Genomic DNA, 22,889 nt, shown 5'->3' on the forward strand with positions numbered 1-22,889 from the left:
GCATGGGAGCCACCCTGCTTGTGGAGTGTAAGAACCCCCAGACCCATAAACCAGCTCGTGATCAGACCCAGGGTACAGGGGAGGGATCCCCCATAGGACCCCAGCCTGGCTCAGAGGTGCACTAGCCACATCCGCCACGAGGGGCAGCAAACGCCAAAGGATGGTGAACAGCCCCCCACCCCCAATCGATGGGACTCGTCCCAGGGACGGGGGAGGGGTCCCTGTATAACCCCCGAGAGGCTGGCTGGGACCCACAGGCCCCTCGGGGCTGCTCTCTCAGTGGGGTGAGACCCTCAGCTTCCTGCCCCCTGGGACCCACCCTCAGGGCCTGCAGCCCCCTCCCCTGGGTCAGGCCAGGTTGCCCCACAGTGAGTGCCCCAGGATGGGCCCTGGGGGCAGACAGACCCCCCCCCGAGGGAGCCAGGCCCCCCCCAGCTTCAGGCTTGAGACTGACTTGGCCAGTGTGGGGAGCGCAGGGGGGTTGATGGGGGTCTGGGCGCAGCGACAGTGGGCAGGGCCGTTGTCTTCTGGGCCCCTTCCTGAGCATGGAGTGGGGGGGGGTCTCATGGGTCACAGTTGGGTCTGTGCAGCGAGCAAACAGACTCTTGCACCCCCTCCCACTCGACCACGCAGCACATGGGGAAACTGAGGCAGACACCGTCTTCATACAAAATATTACGAATAATTCCCACTTGGCCACAGTGCCCCGCACCAGGTGTCGGGGTAGGAACTCAGGCATCCAGGTCCCACCGGGGCAAAGGGTCCTCAAATAACCAGCCCCCCGCGCTGGCACGAAGGCAAATCCATTGGTTTCCAGTTACATTTCGGGCCCGCTGGGGGATGTGCGGCGGGTGGGGGGGGGAGTCGTTTGCTTCTTCCTGCTGGGTCGTCTGTCCTCGCAGACCCTGGTCCCCCCAAAACACCCCCCGAGGAAAAATCCATCTCCGGCTTCCCCGGCGCTGCAGCTACGAGGTCCAGACAGCGGGAGCCATGGGGAAGGGTCGGCACTGCACAGCACCTCCTGGGGGCAGACGCCAGCCCCACGGCCCATGGGGGGCCAGCCTCAGGGCTCAGCTCTGCAGTCCGATTCCACCCTCCGCTTGGCTCGCGGGAGCGGCGCGTGGAAAGCAGCATCCGGTTCCGGCAGCCCCAGCCTCCACCTGCGCTGGCTGCCCCTGTCGCAGAGTCCGGAGCAGCGGGACCGACCGTGGCTCCGGGGGTCCTGGGAGGAGACAGGGAAAAGGGGAGGGAGTAGAAAGAAATGGAACCCAGGAGTCCTGGCTCCCGGCCCACCCCCACTCTAACCCACTAGACCCCACTCCCCTTCCAGAGCTGGGGAGAGAACCCAGGAGTCCTAGCTCCCGGCCCACCCCCGCTCTAACCCCCTAGACCCCACTCCCCTTCCAGAGCTGGGGAGAGAACCCAGGAGTCCTGGTTCCCTGCCCCCCCCTGCTCTAACCACTAGATACCACTCCTTTGGCTGAGAAGAGAACCCGGGAGTCCTAGCTCCCTCCCACCCCCACTCTAACCACTAGAACCCACTTCCCTCCCAGAGCCGAGGAGAGAACCCAGGAGTCCTGGCTCCCGGCCCAACCCCGCTCTAACCCATTAGACCCCAGCCCCCTCCGCAAGCCGGGAAGAGAACCCAGGAGTCCTGGCTCCCTGCCCCCCCCCCAACCACTAGACACCACTCCCCTTCCCAAGACTGTCCCCCAGAAAAGAGCCTGCACCCCACGTGTTGGGGGGAGGGGGGGTTATACCTGAGCCATCTCTTTCCTATCAGCTCCTGCACCCCGCTCGTTCAGGTGTCCGACCACTCGGACTCCTGGGTCCCCTGGGGGGAGAGAGGGAAGAAGCAGCTGCAGGAGTCCTGGGATCTGCCCTCCCTCCCTCCCACCGGCCAGGAGCCCCGTCCCTTCGCCCCCTACCTGGCCACGGAGCCTCCTCTGACGCTGCCACACGAAGGCCAGAGACACCAGGATGGGCACCAGGAGGATCAGCACCGGCAGGTGGTTCTGGTGCAAGGAGCCGGCCCCGGACGCCTGGGTTCCCACCTGCTTCTGGCTGGAGAAGCCGGGTTGCGGGAGCCCGAGCGGAGCAGGCGACAGAGCCGGGGCTGCTAGGGGGACACGGAGAACATGGAGAGAGAGGGGAGGAGCGATTCCCCGCCGGGGGGCCGGGGAGGGGGGCTGTGTTGGGGGGCAGGGTGGAGCGGGGTATCGGGTTGAGAGCAGTGAAGGGGATGAGGGAAGGAGGGGATGGAGGAGGTGCCAGTTTGGCAGCGAATACAGGTCCGGGGCGGGGTGGCTGTACATGGCTAGCAGTGGATGCGGGGCCAGTTGCTGGGGAGCTGGGGGGGGGTCAGTAGGGGGTTGCCAGGGTGCTGGGGGGGAGGCGGGGGAGCCAGGGGCCACCAGTGGGTACCTGGCTGGCAACAGCTGTGGGTACAGTGGCTGAGGGAGCAGGAGGGGTCAGGGGGGTGGGCCAGGAGAGCTGGGGGGGGTACCTAGGGGTCAGGGGGACCGGGGAGGAGTGTCTCCGGGTGCATTCAGGGGGGTACCTGTCTGCCAGCGGATGGGGGTAGGGGAGACCGGGTCTCAGGGTACATTTGGGGGGGGTGTGCCTGGCTGGCACCAGATGGGGATTGGGGGAACCAGGTCTCAAGGGGGGTCCTGGGGAGTAACTAACTGGCAGCAGATGGGGGTCAGGGTGGTTACGGGGGGTACCTGGCTGGCAGCAGACAGGGGTTGGGGGGGGTCTCAGGGGGGTACCCGGTTGCCAGTGGATGGGGGTCGGGGGTTCTTGGGGGGGAACATGGCTGGCAGGGAACAGGGGTTAAGGGTTCTCAGGGGGGTACCTGGCTGGCAGTGGACAGGGGGACTGGGGGAGTCCCAGGGAGGGTTTGGGGGGGTACCTGGCTGGCACTGGATGGGGTTCGGGGGGATACCTGGCTGGCAGCAGATGGGGGTACTGGGGGAGTCCCAGGGAGGGTTTTGGGGGGCACCTGGCTGGCAGCAGACGGGGGCCAGGGGAACATCTGACTGGCAGTGAACAGGGGTCAGGGGTGTCTCAGGGGGGTACCTGGCTGGCAGCGGACAGGGGTTGCGGGGTTCTCGGGGGGGGGTACCTGGCTGGCAGCAGACAGGGGTCGGAGGGTCTCAGGGGGGGAACCTGGCTGGCAGCAGACAGGGGGACTGGGGGGTCTCGGGGGGTACCTGGCTGTCAGTGGATGGGGCTTGGGGGTTCTCGGGGTGGTACCTGGCTGGCAGTGGACGGGGGGACTGGAGGAGAACCAGGGATGGTTTGGGGGGTACCTGGCTGGCAGCGGATGGGGGTCAGGGGGGTCTCAGGGGGGTACCTGGCTGGCAGCGGACGGGGATCGGGGGGTCTCAGGGGGGTACCTGGCTGGCAGTGGACGGGGGGACTGGAGGAGACCCAGGGATGGTTTGGGGGGGTACCTGGCTGGCAGTGGATGGGGGTCGGGGGGCCTCAGGGGGGTACCTGGCTGGCAGCGGACAGGGGTCAGGGGGGTCTCAGGGGGGTACCTGGCTGGCAGCGGACAGGGGTCAGGGGGGTCTCAGGGGGGTACCTGGCTGGCAGCGGACGGGGATCGGGGGGTCTCAGGGGGGTACCTGGCTGGCAGCGGACGGGGATCGGGGGGTCTCAGGGGGGTATCTGGCTGGCAGCGGACGGGGATCGGGGGGGTCTCGGGGGGTACCTGGCTGGCAGCGGACGGGGATCGGGGGGTCTCAGGGGGGTACCTGGCTGGCAGCGGATGGGGGTCAGGGGGGTCTCAGGGGGGTACCTGGCTGGCAGTGGACGGGGATCGAGGGGTCTCAGGGTGGTACCTGGCTGGCAGCAGATGGGGTCAGGGGGGTCTCAGGGGGGTACCTGGCTGGCAGCAGATGGGGTCAGGGGGGTCTCAGGGGGGTACCTGGCTGGCAGCAGATGGGGTCAGGGGGGTCTCAGGGGGGTACCTGGCTGGCAGCGGACGGGGGTCGGGGGCGTCTCAGGGGGGTACCTGGCTGGCAGCGGACGGGGATCGGGGGGTCTCAGGGGGGTACCTGGCTGGCAGCGGACGGGGATCGGGGGGTCTCAGGGGGGTACCTGGCTGGCAGCGGACAGGGATCGGGGGGTCTCAGGGGGGTACCTGGCTGGCAGCGGACGGGGATCGGGGGGTCTCAGGGGGGTACCTGGCTGGCAGCGGACAGGGATCGGGGGGTCTCAGGGGGGTACCTGGCTGGCAGCGGACAGGGATCGGGGGGTCTCAGGGGGGTACCTGGCTGGCAGCGGACGGGGGTCAGGGGGGTCTCAGGGGGGTACCTGGCTGGCAGCGGACGGGGATCGGGGAGTCTCAGGGGGGTACCTGGCTGGCAGCGGATTGGGGTCAGGGGGGTCTCAGGGGGGTACCTGGCTGGCAGCGGACGGGGATCGGGGGGTCTCAGGGGGGTACCTGGCTGGCAGCGGACAGGGATCGGGGGGTCTCAGGGGGGTACCTGGCTGGCAGCGGACAGGGATCGGGGGGTCTCAGGGGGGTACCTGGCTGGCAGCGGACAGGGATCGGGGGGTCTCAGGGGGGTACCTGGCTGGCAGCGGACAGGGATCGGGGAGTCTCAGGGGGGTACCTGGCTGGCAGCGGACGGGGATCGGGGGGTCTCAGGGGGGTACCTGGCTGGCAGCGGACGGGGGTCAGGGGGGTCTCAGGGGGGTACCTGGCTGGCAGCGGACGGGGATCGGGGGGTCTCAGGGGGGTACCTGGCTGGCAGCGGACGGGGGTCAGGGGGGTCTCAGGGGGGTACCTGGCTGGCAGCGGACGGGGATCGGGGGGTCTCAGGGGGGTACCTGGCTGGCAGCGGACGGGGATCGGGGGGGTCTCAGGGGGGTACCTGGCTGGCAGCGGACGGGGATCGGGGGGTCTCAGGGGGGTACCTGGCTGGCAGCGGACAGGGATCGGGGGGTCTCAGGGGGGTACCTGGCTGGCAGCGGATGGGGGTCAGGGGGGTCTCAGGGGGGTACCTGGCTGGCAGCGGACAGGGATCGGGGGGTCTCAGGGGGGTACCTGGCTGGCAGCGGACGGGGATTGGGGGGTCTCAGGGGGGTACCTGGCTGGCAGCGGACAGGGATCGGGGAGTCTCAGGGGGGTACCTGGCTGGCAGCGGACGGGGATCGGGGGGTCTCAGGGGGGTACCTGGCTGGCAGCGGACGGGGGTCAGGGGGGTCTCAGGGGGGTACCTGGCTGGCAGCGGACGGGGATCGGGGAGTCTCAGGGGGGTACCTGGCTGGCAGCGGATTGGGGTCAGGGGGGTCTCAGGGGGGTACCTGGCTGGCAGCGGACGGGGATCGGGGGGTCTCAGGGGGGTACCTGGCTGGCAGCGGACAGGGATCGGGGGGTCTCAGGGGGGTACCTGGCTGGCAGCGGACAGGGATCGGGGGGTCTCAGGGGGGTACCTGGCTGGCAGCGGACAGGGATCGGGGAGTCTCAGGGGGGTACCTGGCTGGCAGCGGACGGGGATCGGGGGGTCTCAGGGGGGTACCTGGCTGGCAGCGGACGGGGGTCAGGGGGGTCTCAGGGGGGTACCTGGCTGGCAGCGGACGGGGATCGGGGGGTCTCAGGGGGGTACCTGGCTGGCAGCGGACGGGGGTCAGGGGGGTCTCAGGGGGGTACCTGGCTGGCAGCGGACGGGGATCGGGGGGTCTCAGGGGGGTACCTGGCTGGCAGCGGATGGGGATCGGGGGGGTCTCAGGGGGGTACCTGGCTGGCAGCGGACGGGGATCGGGGGGTCTCAGGGGGGTACCTGGCTGGCAGCGGACAGGGATCGGGGGGTCTCAGGGGGGTACCTGGCTGGCAGCGGATGGGGGTCAGGGGGGTCTCAGGGGGGTACCTGGCTGGCAGCGGACGGGGATCGGGGGGGGTCTCAGGGGGGTACCTGGCTGGCAGCGGACAGGGATCGGGGGGTCTCAGGGGGGTACCTGGCTGGCAGCGGACGGGGGTCAGGGGGGTCTCAGGGGGGTACCTGGCTGGCAGCGGACGGGGGTCAGGGGGGTCTCAGGGGGGTACCTGGCTGGCAGCGGACGGGGATCGGGGGGTCTCAGGGGGGTACCTGGCTGGCAGCGGATGGGGATCGGGGGGGTCTCAGGGGGGTACCTGGCTGGCAGCGGACGGGGATCGGGGGGTCTCAGGGGGGTACCTGGCTGGCAGCGGACGGGGGTCAGGGGGGTCTCAGGGGGGTACCTGGCTGGCAGCGGACGGGGATCGGGGGGTCTCAGGGGGGTACCTGGCTGGCAGCGGATGGGGATCGGGGGGGTCTCAGGGGGGTACCTGGCTGGCAGCGGACGGGGATCGGGGGGTCTCAGGGGGGTACCTGGCTGGCAGCGGACGGGGGTGCAGTTACTGAAGTCGATTGGCCCCGCCTGACGTAGGATTTTGCTCCTCAGCGCCGCCAGGTGGCCGTTCAGGGCACTCAGCATCCATGACACGTTGGTGCGTTCCCACCCCACGCAGCCCATCGGATCCTGGGGGGCAGAGGTGGGGGGTCAAGTGTCACCGCATGGGGGGAGAGCCACTGGAACCTGACCCCTCTGTGCTATCCCCCTCCCCACCACACACCTAGAAAGGACAGGCCCCTGCCCCATTCCTCACCCCCCTGAGTCAGCCAGTCCTTGCCCTGGGGCTGCATGGGAGCCGGTGCCCTCTGGAGGGGACAGGCCCCCGTGCCCCATTCCCCGCCCCCCTAAGCCAGCCAGTCCCTGCCCCGGGGCCGGGTGGGAGCCGGTGCCCCCTAGAAGAGACAGCCCCGCCCCAGCGCTTACGGTAATGCCGCACTCCTGGACGAACTGGACCTGCTTGGTCACAGTGGCCACGAGGGGCTGCAGGGCCGGGCCCGCGACGCCCCCCATGTGCCCCAGCTCCGCCGCCAGGAAATGGATCCTCCACAGCTCAGCGCACCAGGTGTCCTGGGGGAGAAACGGGGGGGGAAGGTCAGAGGGACCATGGGGGGAGAAGCCTTGGCTTATGGGGAGGGGGGCTCTGGATATCAGGGGGATCCCCCCTTCTCTCACCGGTTCCAGGTTCGACGGCATCGAGACGGGGTAATCGTGGAGGAGATGCTGGGTCTGAAGGAGAGGGGGAGACGGGGGGATCAGTTGGGGGTGGGGCTGTGCCGGGAGGGTGATGGGGGGCCCCTGGGGGCCCAACGGGGGCACCGCTCACCAGCTCGTCGATGGCCATGGAGAAGGTTGTGCTCAGCGGGTGGAACGAGAAGATGCAGCCGTGGCCCGGGGAGACCAGGACCAGCAGCAGCAAGAGGGGGACCTGGGAGGGGGCAGATGTGAGTCAAGGACCCCCGTGGCCCTTCCCTGCAAGCTCAGATCCCTTCCAGCCAGTCCCCTCCCCTCCACATTCCCCAATCTCCCCAGCCAGCCCAGCCCCCCAGGCCCCCCTCCCAGCCAGCCCAGCCCCCCTAGGCCCTTCCCTGCAAGCTCAGATCCCCCCCAGCCAGCCCCCCCAATCCTCCCAGCCAGCCAGCCCCAATCCCCCGCCCAGGCCTTTCCCTGCCAGCCCATCACCCCAGCCCCTTCTCCAGGCAGCCCAGCCCCCCCAGCCCCTTCCCTGCAAGCTCAGATCCCCCCCAGCCAGCCCCCCCAATCCCCCCAGCCAGCCAGCCCCAACCCCCCAACCAGGCCCTTCCCTGCCACCCATCACCCCAGCCCCTCCTCCAGGCAGCCCAGCCCCCCCAGACCCTTCCCTACAAGCTCAGATCACCCCCAGCCAGGCCCCTCCGACATTCCCCAACCCCCCCAGCCAGCCCCAATCCCCCCCAGCCAGCCCAGCCCCCCTGCCAGCCAAGATCTCCCCCCCTAGCCATACCCATGCCCCCTCAGTCCCCTCAACCAAACCAACCCTGATGTACCGCCTGGTCTGCCTCAACCCAGCCCCCCCCCCCTCACTCACCACGGAGGCTCCGGGTGGGGGTGGGGTATCGGGGGGCGCATGGCGCCAAGTCATCTCCTCACTGGGGGGTGGGCGGTCGGCATGCTGGAGGGGGGCACTCGGCGGGGGAGCTGAGGGGGCCAAGAAAGGGCAGCTGTGAGACCTGGGATGTAGGGGGCTGCGGGTCGGGAGTGAGGGGCACCAGCAGGGCTCGGGGGAGCAGGGCTGGGCTAGCAGGGGCTGCGGGTCAGGAGTGAGGGGCACCAGCAGGGCTGGGGGGGCGGGGCTGAGCTGGCAGGGGCTGCGGGTCGGGAGTGAGGGGCACCGCAGGGCTGGGCTGGCAGGGGCTGCGGGTCGGGAGTGAGGGGCACCGCAGGGCTGGGGGGAGCAGGGCTGGGCTAGCAGGGGCTGCGGGTCAGGAGTGAAGGGCACCAGTAGGGCTGGGGGGGCGGGGCTGAGCTGGCAGGGGCTGCAGGTCGGGAGTGAGGGGCACCAGCAGCGCTGGGGGGGCGGGGCTGAGCTGGCAGGGGCTGCAGGTCGGGAGTGAGGGGCACCAGCAGCGCTGGGGGGGCGGGGCTGAGCTGGCAGGGGCTGCAGGTCGGGAGTGAGGGGCACCGCAGGGCTGGGCTGGCAGCGCCAGCAATTGGCAGGATCGGAGCCAGCGCCCCACCCCTGTCACACTCAGAATAGTTACTGGGAACGCGAACCACGTGTACCACCCAGCCCAGAGCCCCCCCTCCGCCCCCCGCTGCCCTGGGGGGGGATGCTCCCCCTCTCCGCCCCCCGCTGCCCTGGGGGGGATGCTCCCCCTCTCCGGCCCCCGCTGCCCTGGGGGGGCTGCTCCCCTCTGTTTGTGCTCTGGGGGGGCTGTTCTCCCCCGCTGTTTGTGCCCTGGGGGGATGCTCCCCCTCTCCGCCCCCCGCTGCCCTGGGGGGGCTGCTCCCCGCTGTCCGTGCCCTGGGGGGCTGCTCCCCGCTGTCCGTGCCCTGGGGGGGCTGTTCTCCCCCGCTGTTTGTGCCCCCTCCCCGCCCCCTCGGTCTGTGCCGACCCCCCTCACCTCTCCAGGGATCGTGCGGGGGGGCCCGGCTCAGACCCCCCCAAGACCGCAGCCTCGGCCCCCCAACCCCCCGCACTGACCCGCCGTCGGCCCCGCCGCTCGCAGCTGCTCAGATGGGATCGAAAGTGAAAGTGTCGGAACCCGGGGGCGCTGGGAGGGGCCGGGGAGGCGAGGAGCATCCGAGGTGAGGGGCGCTGTGCGGGGACGGGGGGGGGGGAAGGCCAGGAGCTGGGGGGGGGCCCTTCCACCCCCACCCCCCCGGACCACGCCCTGGCCAACGCCCGGCCAATCTCAGCGAATAGGCGCCCATCGACACAGCCCAGGGAGGGGTGCGCCTCACTCCCGATCTGCAGCCCCCCCCGCCTCCCCACACTCCCCCTGTGCTCCACACTCCCGACCTGCAGCCCCCCCCACCCCTCCGGTGCGCCTCACTCCCGACCTGCAGCCCCTGCCAGCCCCAGGTCCCCGCGGTGGGGTCCTGTCCTGAGCCGGGTCCCTGGGGTGGGGCTGACGCCCGGCCATGGCGCTTTGCGGGCAGCCAGAGCCGGGGTGGGGGGGTGCTGAGAACCAGGCAGCTCAATTTATGGGGTCAGGACCCACCCCCACCCAGGTCCCTATAGCCCCGCGCCCCGCTGCATCCCCTTCCCTCCCCTCCCCGCCCGCAGCCCAGCGCCCCCTGCCTCTCCCCTCTCAGCCCAGCACCCCCCACTTAGCCCCCGCCCCTCCCCCCTCAGCCCAGTGCCCCCACTAAGCCCCCCACAGCCTGTGTCCCCCACTGCGCCCCCACTCCCTGCAGCCCAGCGCCCCCCGCTGAGCCTCCCACCCCTCCCCCCACAGCCCAGTGCCCCCTGCAGCCCCCCGCCCAATCCCCAACAGCCCAGCACCCTCTCCTGCCCTCATCCCTCTCCCTGCAGCCCAGTGCCCCCGGCTGGCCCCCTGCCCTGGTCCCTGCAACCCAGCGCCCCCTGCTGGCCCCCCGCCCCACTCCTCACAGCCCAGTGCCCCCTGCTGGCCCCCTTCCCTGGTTCCTGCAGCCCAGCGACCCCTGCTGGCCCCCCTCCCCGCTCCTCACAGCCCAGCGCCCCCTGGGGCCAGCCCTGCCAGTGTGCTAACAAGTGTGGTGCTCGGGGCAGGACCTGGGGCCAGAACCCCGGACGTGAAGCGGCGCGAGCCCAGAGATCCTGATGCATCTTTTGGTCCCTCCTTTGCAGCCAGACGCGTCCCAGCTCCACTCGCCCGGAGAGGCCAATGGCTGCAGCCGGCGCGCTGGAGCCGGTGGAGGAACCCAGCCGTGGTCAGGAAACGCGTCAGCCGGGCGTCCCCACGTGTGCGGCTCCGGGTCTGAATGTCGGGGGGCCTGGAGGTGCCCGGACCCTGCTGGGATGCGGGACACCCCCTGTCTGCACTGAGCGGGGCTGCGAAAAGCACCAAGAAACCCCCCCGGCGAATGGGGGTGAGTAACATCCCCCCCTACCAGTGGTGACACTTCCTCACATCTAGCTCCAGCCCGGGCGCTGGCTCAGGAAGCTGTGGCAGGATGTCACCCCTGCAGAGCAGCTCGCTCGCGCGGCAGCGGGTGACCTGACCCGGGGAACAGAGATGGGGACGGGGCCCCGAGAGCTGGGGGAGGAGGGTTGGAGCCCAGCGTCCGGCGGGTGTGAAGGGGAGTCACCTCATTGCCAGAACTGGGGCGAGAACCCAGGAGTCCTGGCTCCCAGCCCCCTCTGCTCTGAATGCAGTGGGACCAGGACGTGGGGTGCTGACGCTGGCCTGGGTCGACTTCCCCAAACCATCCGTCCGGGGGTGGTGAGATGCCTGGTGCAGCTGGGCCCACGGATCCAGGGCTGGGACCTCGGCCACAGGTCCGGGGGGAGGGCAGCGGGCGTCACCCTGGCTCAGCCCCTAGATCCCTCCAGGCCCCAGACTCCCTGGCCCGGCCCAGCTCGGCTTCACTCCTGTCCTGCCCTTCGGCTTGGAAACCTCCCTCCTGGCCCCACACTCCTCCGTCAGGGGCTACTTCCTTCCACCTCTTCTGCCTCTATTTCCCCCCTCCCTGCGTCCCCTCCCGCATTTCCCTTCCCCTCCCCCTCCATTTCCACCCTCCCTGCATCCCCGCCCATCCCCCTCCCCCATTTCCACCCTCCTTCCCTCCACTGCACCCACCCGTCCATTCCCCTGAGCCCACATCTCTCTGTCCCCCCCAGTCTGATACCCCGTGTTACGGAGTGTGGGGGAGTCCGGGCCCAGCCCCCCCCATTTCCTGCGATTCACCGGGGCTCTCAGCCGGCCGGTAGCGCGAGGGGTTAAGAGCCGACACGAACACAGCCCAAAACAGAGCTTGTGGGTAAAGGAAACAGGACCCCTCACTCAGCTCCATCTTTGGGAGTGGGGAGCCCAGACCCCGGTTCTGGGACTCCCCCCGTTTCCCCAGCCAGCTCCAAAATGAAACCCCTTCCCGCTGCCTCCCCCAGCCACCCCCCAGCCCCTCCTCCAGCCTTTGTCACCTGGCCCCAGCCCCCCCCCCCCCCCCCCCCCGGCTCTACTTTACAGGCTCAGATATCGTCCCTGAAGTGGAGTCACCCCCTGAGATCCCAACACCATCCAGCACCAATGGAAAACTCCCCTCCACATTCCCAGGTCAATACTCCCCACCCCCTGCTCCGTCCCACCCTGTGGGAGCCCCCAGCTGCTGAGGTTCTGGGCGGGGGCCATGCGATTCTAGATAAACCCAGGACATCCCCCCCTCCGGCACTAGGGGGTGCTGGGGTGCAGGGAGCGGGGCTGGGGTGCCCTCCCCCCGCAGTCAGTGCACTCTGTGACCAGAGCAGCCCCCTCCTGCCCCAGTGACCCCCCATTTCCCCACCAGGACTCCTGGGTTCTCTCCCTGGCTCTGAGAGAGGAGTGGGGTCTAGTGGTTAGAGCAGGGGGGTTTGGGAGCCAGGACTCCAGGATTCTCCCCCTGGTCTGGAAGGGGAGTGGGGTCTAGTGGTTAGAGCAGGGGGGTTTGGGAGCCAGGACTCCAGGATTCTCCCCCTGGTCTGGGAGGGGAGTGGGGTCTAGTGGTTAGAGCACGGGGGGGTTGGGAGCCAGGACTCCAGGATTCTCCCCCTGGTCTGGGAGGGGAGTGGGGTCTAGTGGTTAGAGCAGAGGGGGTTGGGAGGTGTCACGGAGTGTGGGGGAGTCAGGGCCCTGCACCCCCACTTACTGCGTTCACCGGGACTCTCTGCTAGCCAGTAAACAGAAGGTTTATTAGACGACAGGATCACAGTCTCAAGCAGGGCTTGTAGGTACAACCAGGACCCCTCAGCCAGGTCCCCCTGGGGGGCAAGGATCTTAGACCCCCGACCTGGGGTTCCCTGCGTCTTCTCAGCCAGCCCAAAACTGAAACCAGAAAACCGCCCCAGCCGGCTCTGTCCCTTTGTCCAGCTTCCCGGGTAAAGGTGTCGACTCCCCACCCCCTTCCTGGCTCAGATACGGCCCTCACCTAAAGTCACCCCCGGCTCTCCCATCCCCCATGCAGACATTCCCAGGTCACTGCGTCACAGGGGCCAGGACTCCTGGGTTCTCTCTTAGCGGGGGGGCTGGGGGGTCAGGCCTGAGGGGCACCAGCAGAGCAGGCGGGGCTGAGGGGACGGGGGACGGGGACACTGTTGCTCTGACTGTTCTCGCCAGCCTCTGGGTTGGATTGTGGCTGAAGGGGCCGATCCGGGGTCAAGCGCTGGCTCTGCTCCCCCTGACAACACACGTCCTGCTGGAGCTGGGGTCACCTGCCCCTGTGGCTGGGATGGGGTGGGGGGGGAGCGTGGGGGCAGGGCTGTGCTGGCAGCCAGAGGCCTTTTGGGAACAGAGGTAACTGGGCCAGGAAAAGCCTCTCCCCCTTCTCCTCTAACCACTCCCCCATCCATCCCCCCCTTTCCTCCCACCCCTGTTCCCCTCCCTCCTTTCCCTTCTATTCACCCCCTTCCCCCAGGCTGGGATCTCCTTCCCTCATCATCGCTGGGAGCCATGACTGCCCCGGGCTCCTGGGCCTCCTTCCGGCCGCTCCCCAAGCTGACCCTCGGCCTGCTGGCCATCATGACCTTCTCCTTCCTCATCCACCTAAGCACCCGGTTCCCCACTGCAAGGCAGAGGCTCCCCTCCCCGAACGCAATGGAGGGGTCCCCGCCCCATCCTATGGAGCGGGGCATGTGGACTGTGAACTCTGCCGGGCGCCTGGGGAACCAGATGGGGGAATATGCCACCCTCTATGCCTTGGCCAAGATGAACGGGCACCAGGCCTACATCCTCCCAGAGATGCACCAGCAGCTGGCGCCGCTCTTCCGCATCACCCTGCCCGTGCTCTCCAGTGACGTGGTCCAGAACATCCCGTGGAAGGACTACGGGCTTCACGACTGGATGTCGGAGGAGTACAGGCACATCGAGGGGAAATATGTCCGGCTGACTGGCTACCCCTGCTCCTGGACCTTCTACCACCACCTCCGGCAGGAGATCCTCCAGGAATTCTCTTTCCACAACCACGTCAAGGAGGAGGCCAACCGGTACCTGGCCGGGCTGCGTGGGCAGCGCCGGAACGTGACCTACGTGGGCGTGCATGTCCGGAGGGGGGACTACGTCCAGGAGATGCCCAAGTTCTGGAAGGGGGTTGTGGCGGACAAGGCCTACCTGGAGAAGGCCATGGGCTACTTCCGGGCCAAGTACCAGGAGCCGGTCTTCGTGGTGACCAGCAACGGGATGGAGTGGTGCCAGGAGAACATCAACGCCTCACAGGGGGACGTGTATTTCTCGGGGGACGGGAAGGAGTCGTCGCCAGGGAGGGACTTTGCTCTCTTGGCCCATTGCAACCACACAATCATGACCATCGGGACCTTCGGCATCTGGGCTGGTTACCTGGCTGGGGGGGAGACCATCTACCTGGCCAACTACATGCTCCCAGACTCTCCCTTCCTCAAGATCTTCAAGCCTGAGGCTGCCTTCCTGCCCGAGTGGATCGGGATCGACGCCGATCTCTCCCCCCTGCTCAGTGATACGACTGGCTAAAGGAGCTCAGCCAGTGGCCACAAGCTGCCAACAGGATCCACCCAACAGGACTTGGCTGGTTGGTGGAGGACTGGACACCTGGGACCCCTGGCTGGTTCTGGCTGCGCTGGGGAGATCGGGGGAGATTGGAGCTGGGCTAGTGGGATTCAGAGCCCCACATGGAGCAGCCAGTGACCTAGACCGGACTCATAGGAGTCTCGAGTGATGGGACCATCTCGGTCTGTTGAATGGTTGGAGCAGAGGGGAGCGGGGGCTGGGAGCCAGGACTCTTGGGTTCGAGTCCAGCTGCAGAAGGTGATGAGTGGGGTCTGTGACGGGTTGTCGTCCCCCCCACAGGTGCCACCTGATGTACTGGGGTACCACTGAGCCCACCTGTTCCCCCAGCCTGGGCTCCCTTACGCCGTCCTGCTGAGCCAGGCCATCAAGGCTCCTCCAGCACACACAGGTAGGGACACCCCCAGCCGCAGAAAGACAGACACTGAGATCAGCTCTGCGGAGGGAGGCTTCAGCCGGGGAAGAGCCCAGCACTCCAGGGCACACCCCCTCCGGGGTGCAACCCCCAAACTGTGTTGCTGGGCGCTGCACGGAGACCCTCCTAGCGAAGCTCGTGGAGTTCGCCCCCTCCCGCAATGGGGAGGAATCGCTGCCCAGCATTTTGCCCCCCGGTTACGAAGTCCACATGTTGGTTTTAGAGAAAACAAAACAAACCTTATTAGCTGCAACAGACAGATGGGACGTGATGTGGCAAATTGCCAGCACTGCTCTGATGGGTCCCGCACTCTCTTCTTGTGGGGGTGTTCAGGGCACCGTTTCCTGCCCCGGGCTGGGGTATTAACTGTCCCACTAGTATCCCAGAGAAAGGGAGTGCAGAGGGAGGGGCCCAGCCCAGCCCAGGGATAGTGGCAAACCACTTGGCTAAGGGATCCTCCCCCTGGGCTACTTCCCTCTCCAGACATCAGCTTGTGGGGCTTCCTGCCCTCTCTCTGCTTCGGCAAGGTTTCTCCCAACCCCTTGTGTCTGTAGAGTCCCTCTGCTCTGTACAAGCCGGGTGTCCCTTTACTTCGGGTCTTTCCCATCACAGCACTTTGCCAAGCTCTCCTCTGCTTCCCTCCAAACTGCACCTTGCTCCAATGCCTCCAAACCGATCCCTGCTCCAACTCCAACTCCTCCAAACCGCTCTGCTCCAACGCCTCCAAACCACTCCCTGCTCCAACTCCAACTCCTGCAAACCGCTCCGCTCCAATTCCTCCAAACTGCTCCCTGCTCCAACTCCAACTCCTCCAAACCGCTCCCTGCTCCAACTCCAACTCCTCCAAACCGCTCCGCTCCAATTCCTCCAAACCGCTCCCTGCTCCAACTCCAACTCCTGCAAACCGCTCTGCTCCAACTCCAACTCCTCCAAACCGCTCCGCTCCAACTCCTCCAAACCGCTCCGCTCCAATTCCTCCAAACCGCTCCCTGCTCCAACTCCAACTCCTCCAAACCGCTCTGCTCCAACGCCTCCAAACCACTCCCTGCTCCAACTCCAACTCCTGCAAACCGCTCCCTGCTCCAACTCCAACTCCTCCAAACCGCTCCCTGCTCCAACTCCAACTCCTCCAAACCGCTCCGCTCCAATTCCTCCAAACCGCTCCCTGCTCCAACTCCAACTCCTCCAAACCGCTCCGCTCCAATTCCTCCAAACCGCTCCCTGCTCCAACTCCAACTCCTCCAAACCGCTCCGCTCCAATTCCTCCAAACTGCTCCCTGCTCCAACTCCAACTCCTGCAAACCGCTCCGCTCCAACTCCTCCAAACCACTCCCTGCTCCAACGCCTCCAAACCGCTCCCTGCTCCAGCTCCAACTCCTGCAAACCGCTCCGCTCCAATTCCTCCAAACCGCTCCGCTCCAACTCCTCCAAACCGCTCCGCTCCAATTCCTCCAAACTGCTCCCTGCTCCAACTCCAACTCCTCCAAACCGCTCCGCTCCAATTCCTCCAAACCGCTCCCTGCTCCAACTCCAACTCCTGCAAACCGCTCCGCTCCAATGCCTCCAAACCGCTCCGCTCCAACTCCTCCAAACCGCTCCGCTCCAATTCCTCCAAACTGCTCCCTGCTCCAACTCCAACTCCTCCAAACCGCTCCGCTCCAATTCCTCCAAACTGCTCCCTGCTCCAACTCCAACTCCTCCAAACCGCTCCCTACTCCAGCTCCAACTCCTCCAAACCACTCTGCTCCAACTCCTCCAAACCACTCCCTGCTCCAACTCCAACTCCTGCAAACCGCTCCGCTCCAATTCCTCCAAACCGCTCCCTGCTCCAACTCCAACTCCTGCAAACCGCTCCGCTCCAATTCCTCCAAACCGCTCCCTGCTCCAACTCCAACTCCTCCAAACCGCTCCCTGCTCCAACTCCAACTCCTCCAAACCGCTCCCTGCTCCAACTCCAACTCCTCCAAACCGCTCTGCTCCAATTCCTCCAAACTGCTCCCTGCTCCAACGCCTGCAATCCGCTCTGCTCCAACACCTCCAAACCACTCCCTGCTCCAACTCCAACTCCTCCAAACTGCTCCGCTCCGCTCCAACTCCTCCAAACCGCTCCACTTCACTCCAACACCTCCAAACCGCTCTGCTCCTACGCCTCCAAACCGCTCCCTGCTCCAACTCCAATTCCTCCAAACCGCTCTGCTCCAACGCCTCCAAACCGCTCTGCTCCAACGCCTCCAAACCACTCCCTGCTCCAACTCCAACGCCTCCAAACCGCTCCCTGCTCCAACTCCAACTCCTCCAAACCGCTCCGCTCCAATTCCTCCAAACTGCTCCCTGCTCCAACTCCAACTCCTCCAAACCGCTCCGCTCCAATTCCTCCAAACCGCTCCCTGCTCCAACTCCAACTCCTGCAAACCGCTCCGCTCCAATTCCTCCAAACCGCTCCCTGCTCCAACTCCAACTCCTCCAAACCGCTCCCTGCTCCAACTCCAACTCCTCCAAACCGCTCCCTGCTCCAACTCCAACTCCTCCAAACCGCTCTGCTCCAATTCCTCCAAACTGCTCCCTGCTCCAACGCCTCCAAACCGCTCTGCTCCAACACCTCCAAACCACTCCCTGCTCCAACTCCAACTCCTCCAAACTGCTCTGCTCCGCTCCAACTCCTCCAAACCGCTCCGCTTCACTCCAACACCTCCAAACCGCTCTGCTCCTACGCCTCCAAACCGCTCCCTGCTCCAACTCCAATTCCTCCAAACCGCTCTGCTCCAACGCCTCCAAACCACTCCCTGCTCCAACTCCAACGCCTCCAAACCGCTCCCTGCTCCAACTCCAACTCCTCCAAACCGCTCCGCTCCAATTCCTCCAAACTGCTCCCTGCTCCAACTCCAACTCCTGCAAACCGCTCCGCTCCAACTCCTCCAAACCACTCCCTGCTCCAACGCCTCCAAACCGCTCCCTGCTCCAGCTCCAACTCCTGCAAACCGCTCCGCTCCAATTCCTCCAAACTGCTCCCTGCTCCAACTCCTCCAAACCGCTCCGCTCCAATTCCTCCAAACCACTCCCTGCTCCAACTCCAACTCCTCCAAACCGCTCTGCTCCAACGCCTCCAAACTGCTCCCTGCTCCAACTCCAACTTCTACAAACCGCTCCGCTCCAATTCCTCCAAACCGCTCCCTGCTCCAACTCCTGCAAACCGCTCCGCTCCAATTCCTCCAACTGCTCCCTGCTCCAACGCCTCCAAACCGCTCCCTGCTCCAACTCCAACTCCTGCAAACCGCTCTGCTCCAAATCCTCCAAACTGCTCCCTGCTCCAATTCCTCCAAACTGCTCCACTCCAATTCCTCCAAACTGCTCCCTGCTCCAACTCCTCCAAACTGCTCCGTTCCAACTCCTCCAAACTGCTCCCTGCTCCAACGCCAAACTGCGCTGCTCCAACTCCTCCAAACTGATCCCTGCTCCAGCTCCAACTCCTCCAAACTGCTCCCTGCTCCAACTCCAACTCCTCCAAACCGCTCCGCTCCAACTCCTCCAAACTGCTCCCTGCTCCAACTCCAACTCCTCCAAACCGCTCCGCTCCAACTCCTCCAAACTGCTCCCTGCTCCAACTCCAACGCCTCCAAACCGCTCTGCTCCAACGCCTCCAAACCGCTCCCTGCTCCAACTCCTCCAAACTGCTCCCTGCTCCAACTCCAACGCCTCCAAACCGCTCTGCTCCAACGCCTCCAAACCGCTCCCTGCTCCAACTCCTCCAAACTGCTCCCTGCTCCAACTCCAACTCCTCCAAACCGCTCTGCTCCAACTCCTCCAAACCGCTCTGCTCCAACTCCTCCAAACTGCTCCCTGCTCCAACGCCAAACCGCTCCGCTCCAACTCCTCCAAACCGCTCCCTGCTCCAACGCCAAACCGCTCCACTCCAACTCCTCCAAACTGCTCCCTGCTCCAACGCCAAACCGCTGCACTCTAACTCCTCCAAACCGATCCCTGCTCCCTGCTCCAACTCCTCCAAACCGCTCCCTGCTCCAACGCCAAACCGCTCCGCTCCAACTCCTCCAAACTGCTCCCTGCTCCAACGCCAAACTGCGCTGCTCCAACTCCTCCAAACCGATCCCTGCTCCAGCTCCAACTCCTCCAAACCGCTCCACTCCAACTCCTCCAAACTGCTCCCTGCTCCAACTCCTCCAAACCGCTCCACTCCAACTCCTCCAAACCGCTCCACTCTAACTCCTCCAAACCGATCCCTGCTCCAGCTCCAACTCCTCCAAACCGCTCCACTCCAACTCCTCCAAACTGCTCCCTGCTCCAACTCCAACTCCTCCAAACCGCTCCGCTCCAATTCCTCCAAACTGCTCCCTGCTCCAGCTCCAACTCCTGCAAACCGCTCCGCTCCAATTCCTCCAAACCGCTCCCTGCTCCAACTCCAACTCCTCCAAACAGCTCCGCTCCAATTCCTCCAAACCGCTCCCTGCTCCAACTCCAACTCCTGCAAACCGCTCCGCTCCAATTCCTCCAAACCGCTCCCTGCTCCAACTCCTCCAAACCGCTCCCTGCTCCAACTCCAATTCCTCCAAACCGCTCCCTGCTCCAACTCCAACTCCTCCAAACCGCTCCGCTCCAATTCCTCCAAACCGCTCCACTCCAACTCCTCCAAACTGCTCCCTGCTCCAACTCCTCCAAACTGCCCTGCTCCAACGCCTCCAAACCGCTCCCTGCTCCAACTCCAACTCCTCCAAACCGCTCCGCTCCAATTCCTCCAAACCGCTCCGCTCCAACTCCTCCAAACTGCTCCCTGCTCCAACTCCAACTCCTCCAAACCGCTCCGCTCCAATTCCTCCAAACCGCTCCGCTCCAATTCCTCCAAACCGCTCCGTTCCAACTCCTCCAAGCTGCTCCCTGCTCCAACTCCAACTCCTCCAAACCGCTCCGCTCCAATTCCTCCAAACCGCTCCACTCCAACTCCTCCAAACTGCTCCCTGCTCCAACTCCTCCAAACTGCTCTGCTCCAACGCCTCCAAACCGCTCCCTGCTCCAACTCCAACTCCTCCAAACCGCTCCGTTCCAACTCCTCCAAACTTCTCCCTGCTCCAATGCCAAACTGCGCTGCTCCAACTCCTCCAAACTGCGCCCTGCTCCAACGCCAAACCGCTCCGCTCCAACTCCTCCAAACCGCTCCCTGCTTCAACTCTAACTCCTCCAAACTGCTCCCTGCTCCAACGCCAAACCGCTCCGCTCCAACTCCTCCAAACTGCTCCCTGCTCCAACTCCAACTCCTCCAAACCGCTCTGCTCCAACTCCTCCAAACCGCTCTGCTCCAACTCCTCCAAACTGCTCCCTGCTCCAACGCCAAACCGCTCCGCTCCAACTCCTCCAAACTGCTCCCTGCTCCAACTCCAACTCCTCCAAACCGCTCCGCTCCAACTCCTCCAAACTGCTCCCTGCTCCAACTCCAACTCCTCCAAACCGCTCCGCTCCAACTCCTCCAAACTGCTCCCTGCTCCAACTCCAACTCCTCCAAACTGCTCCCTGCTCCAACTCCTCCAAACCGCTCTGCTCCAACTCCTCCAACTGTCTGATTGAAGCAGGGGGGGTTTCAGGTGACTGGCTGCAGGTGCTGTAATTGGCTTCGGGTGCTCTAATTAATCTATAGCAGCCGCTCTTCCCTCTACAGGGAATAAGGCTCTCATCATCCTGGAGTTACATATCTCCCATCTATCCCCTCCTGCTGCCCTCTGGCCGTGCTGTATCACAGGGATTATAGGGGATTGCCCACAGATCAAAGCAGATCACCCAGGAGACAAAACCACAGTGCAATATAAGCTTAGATCCTAAAGAAGCTGGTTACAAGCAGGAATTTTCTCCCCCTAAATGTCGTCTTGGACAGATCGCGGAGGTTCTTGAAGGCAAACTGCTCTTGCTTGCAGCTTAAAGCTCCAGGTGTTCCTGTCCCAGGTTTTCCATCATGGAGTCCGAACCAGGGGCCGGGATCACGTGCTCCAAGCAGCCAGGAGTCAGAGGTGCTTTGTCCCATCCTCAAGATCTTCAAGCCTGAGGCTTCAGATACAGGCCTGAGATGTGCGTAAAAACAGGATAATCACATTCAGCCAATTGTCGCCTTTCTAATGATACCTCACATGCCTTGTCTCGCACAAAATAGGTCACAGTGATGAATATGGGGTGTAATGTCAGAAGGTCTGGGAGGTTGCGGGGGCAGGGGGGCTAGGAGGCAGGACACCTGGGTTCTATCCCCGGCTCTGGGATGGAAGGGGGGTCCAGTGGAGATGTTATAAGAAGTACACAGGGGCTTTTTCAGGGGAAAAAGGCAACATGCTGCATTTATTGAAAATACACTTAGCCCAGGGGTTCTCAAAGTGGGGTCGGAAACCCTCAGGGGGTCACGAGGTTATTACATGGGGCGGGGTCATGAGCTGTCAGCCTCCACCCCAAACCCTGCTTATCTCCAGTATTTATAATGCTGTTAAATGTTTTTAAAAGTGTGTTTAATTTATTGGGGGGTTCGCACTCAGGGGCTTGCTGTGTGAAAGGGGTCACCAGTAAAAAGCTTTGAGACACATTGACTTAGCCTGTGCATTCAATCCCTCTCTCTCTCTCGCACACACCCCCCTGCAGATGGTCTGATAGTTCCCAGCCTGTCGTAGCTCGAGTCAATCTAATGGCCAGTTAGACTGAGCACGAGTGAGGAGCTGGGCTCTGTCGGTCAAGACAGAGGGAGAAATGGAGGGGGAGGAGAGAATGGGGGGATTACGGCTGGGTGATGCCCGAGATATGGGTGGGGGTGGTGGCGGACAAGGCCTACCTGGAGAAGGCCATGGGCTACTTCCAGGCAAAGTACCAGGAGCTGGTCTTTGTGGTGACCAGCAACGGGATGGAGTGGTGCCGGGAGAACATCGACGCCTCGCGGGGAGACGTGTATTTCTCGGGGGACAGGAAAGAGTCGTCGCCAGGGAGGGACTTTGCTCTCTTGGCCCATTGCAACCACACGATCATGACCATCGGGACCTTCGGCATTTGGGCTGGTTACCTAGCTGAGGGGGGAGACCATCTACTTGGCTAACTACACCCTCCCCGACTCTCCCTTCCTCAAGATCTTGAAGGCTGAGGCTGCCTTCCTGCCCGAGTGGATTGGGATCGACGCCGATCTCTCCCGCCTGCTCAGTGGTACGACTGGCTAAAGGAGCTCAGCTGGTGGCCACTGGCTGCCAACGGGATCCACCTGCCAGGACTTGGCTGGTCGGCCGGGGAGTGGGCACCTGGGACCTCTGGCTGGTTTGGGCTGCACTGGGGAGATAGGCAGAGATTTGGAGCTGGGCTGGTGGGGTTCAGAGTCCCACACGGAGCAGCCAATGATCTACACCAGACCACTTCTCATGGGAGTCTTGAGTGATGGGACCATCTCTGTCTGTTGAATGGTTAGAGCAGAGGGGAGCGGGGGCTGGGAGCCAGGACTCCTGGGTTCGAGTCCAGCTCTGGGAGGTGAGTGGGGTGTGTGACTAGTCGCCTCCCCCATTGCGGGGTGCCACCTGATGTACTGGGGTACCACTGAGCCCACCTGTTCCCCCAGCCTGGGCTCCCTTACGCCGTCTTGCTGAGCCAGGCCCTCAAGCCTCCTCCAGCACACACAGGTAGGGACACCCCCAGCCGCAGAAAGACAGACACTGAGATCAGCTCTGCGGGGGGAGGCTTCAGCCGGGGAAGAGCCCAGCACTCCAGGGCACACCCCCTCCGGGGTGCCAGCCCCAAATTGTGTTGCCGTGGGCTGCACAGAGACCAGCCCAGCGAAGCTCGTGGAGTTTGCCCCCTCCCGCAATGGGGAGGAAGAGCTGCCCAGCGTTTTGCCCCCCAGTTACAAATTCCACGAGCTGCTTTTAGGGAAAAGAAGAAAGAAATTTGTTAATGACACAGGATAGATTGTCAGTGATTATAAGGGTTGGCCAACAGCTGGAACCAGCAAATAAAACAAACACTGGAACTTAACCAAAGAGACCGGTTACAAGCTGTGATTTCTCCTCCTAAATGTTGTTTTAAGCAGATTGCAGAGGTTCTTGACGGCAAACTGCTCTTGGTTGCAGCTTAAAGCTCCAGGTGTTCCTGTCCCAGGTTTTCCATCATGGAGTCCAGAACCAGGGGCCGGGATCACGTGCTCCAAGCAGCCAGGAGTCAGCGGCGCTTTGTCCCATCCCAGGCAGGTGGGAGAGGAGCATCTTCAAAGACGTATTGCTCTTCCCAGCCGGACTGACTGACGGCTGCTGTCTGCTGGGCGTTCCCCAGGGGGAAACCCACCGGTCATTGTTACAGAGTCGAGATTCCTAACTTCAGATACAGGCCCGAGATGTGCGTACAAACAGGATAATCACATTCGGCCAGTCGTCGCCTTTCTAATGATA

The 22,889-nt window shown here is 64.6% G+C and overlaps 3 protein-coding genes and 1 pseudogene across 3 annotated transcripts; 2 read left to right on the forward strand and 2 right to left on the reverse strand.

The window, feature by feature from the left end:
* Nucleotides 1-1,063: 1,063 nt before the first annotated feature.
* On the reverse strand, nt 1,064-10,232 carry FLT3LG (fms related receptor tyrosine kinase 3 ligand). The gene is made up of 8 exons (XM_050928168.1): nt 10,124-10,232; nt 7,952-8,061; nt 7,211-7,312; nt 7,060-7,113; nt 6,811-6,954; nt 6,363-6,513; nt 1,929-2,119; nt 1,064-1,222 (listed from the first exon to the last, which is right to left on the reverse strand). The coding sequence occupies exons 2-8, from the start codon at nt 8,003-8,005 to the stop codon at nt 1,064-1,066; spliced, it is 855 nt and encodes a 284-aa protein (XP_050784125.1). The 5' UTR covers nt 8,006-8,061; nt 10,124-10,232.
* LOC127036639 (galactoside alpha-(1,2)-fucosyltransferase 2-like) lies at nt 9,053-14,036 on the forward strand. The gene is made up of 3 exons (XM_050927717.1): nt 9,053-9,171; nt 10,199-10,440; nt 12,958-14,036. The coding sequence occupies exons 1-3, from the start codon at nt 9,101-9,103 to the stop codon at nt 14,022-14,024; spliced, it is 1,380 nt and encodes a 459-aa protein (XP_050783674.1). The 5' UTR covers nt 9,053-9,100; the 3' UTR covers nt 14,025-14,036.
* Nucleotides 14,037-15,066: 1,030 nt separating this feature from the next.
* On the reverse strand, nt 15,067-20,196 carry LOC127036914 (fibroin heavy chain-like). The gene is made up of 6 exons (XM_050928199.1): nt 20,186-20,196; nt 16,569-16,604; nt 16,343-16,451; nt 16,209-16,288; nt 15,903-15,984; nt 15,067-15,686 (listed from the first exon to the last, which is right to left on the reverse strand). Exons 1-6 carry the CDS (start codon nt 20,194-20,196, stop codon nt 15,081-15,083), a joined length of 924 nt encoding a protein of 307 aa, XP_050784156.1. The 3' UTR covers nt 15,067-15,080.
* Nucleotides 20,197-20,446: 250 nt separating this feature from the next.
* Nucleotides 20,447-21,677, forward strand: LOC127036915 (galactoside alpha-(1,2)-fucosyltransferase 2-like; annotated as a pseudogene).
* The last annotated feature ends 1,212 nt before the right edge of the window (nt 21,678-22,889 follow it).

Source organism: Gopherus flavomarginatus, chromosome 18 (genome assembly GCF_025201925.1).
Source record: "Gopherus flavomarginatus isolate rGopFla2 chromosome 18, rGopFla2.mat.asm, whole genome shotgun sequence".
In the NCBI taxonomy this organism is placed as follows: domain Eukaryota; kingdom Metazoa; phylum Chordata; order Testudines; family Testudinidae; genus Gopherus; species Gopherus flavomarginatus.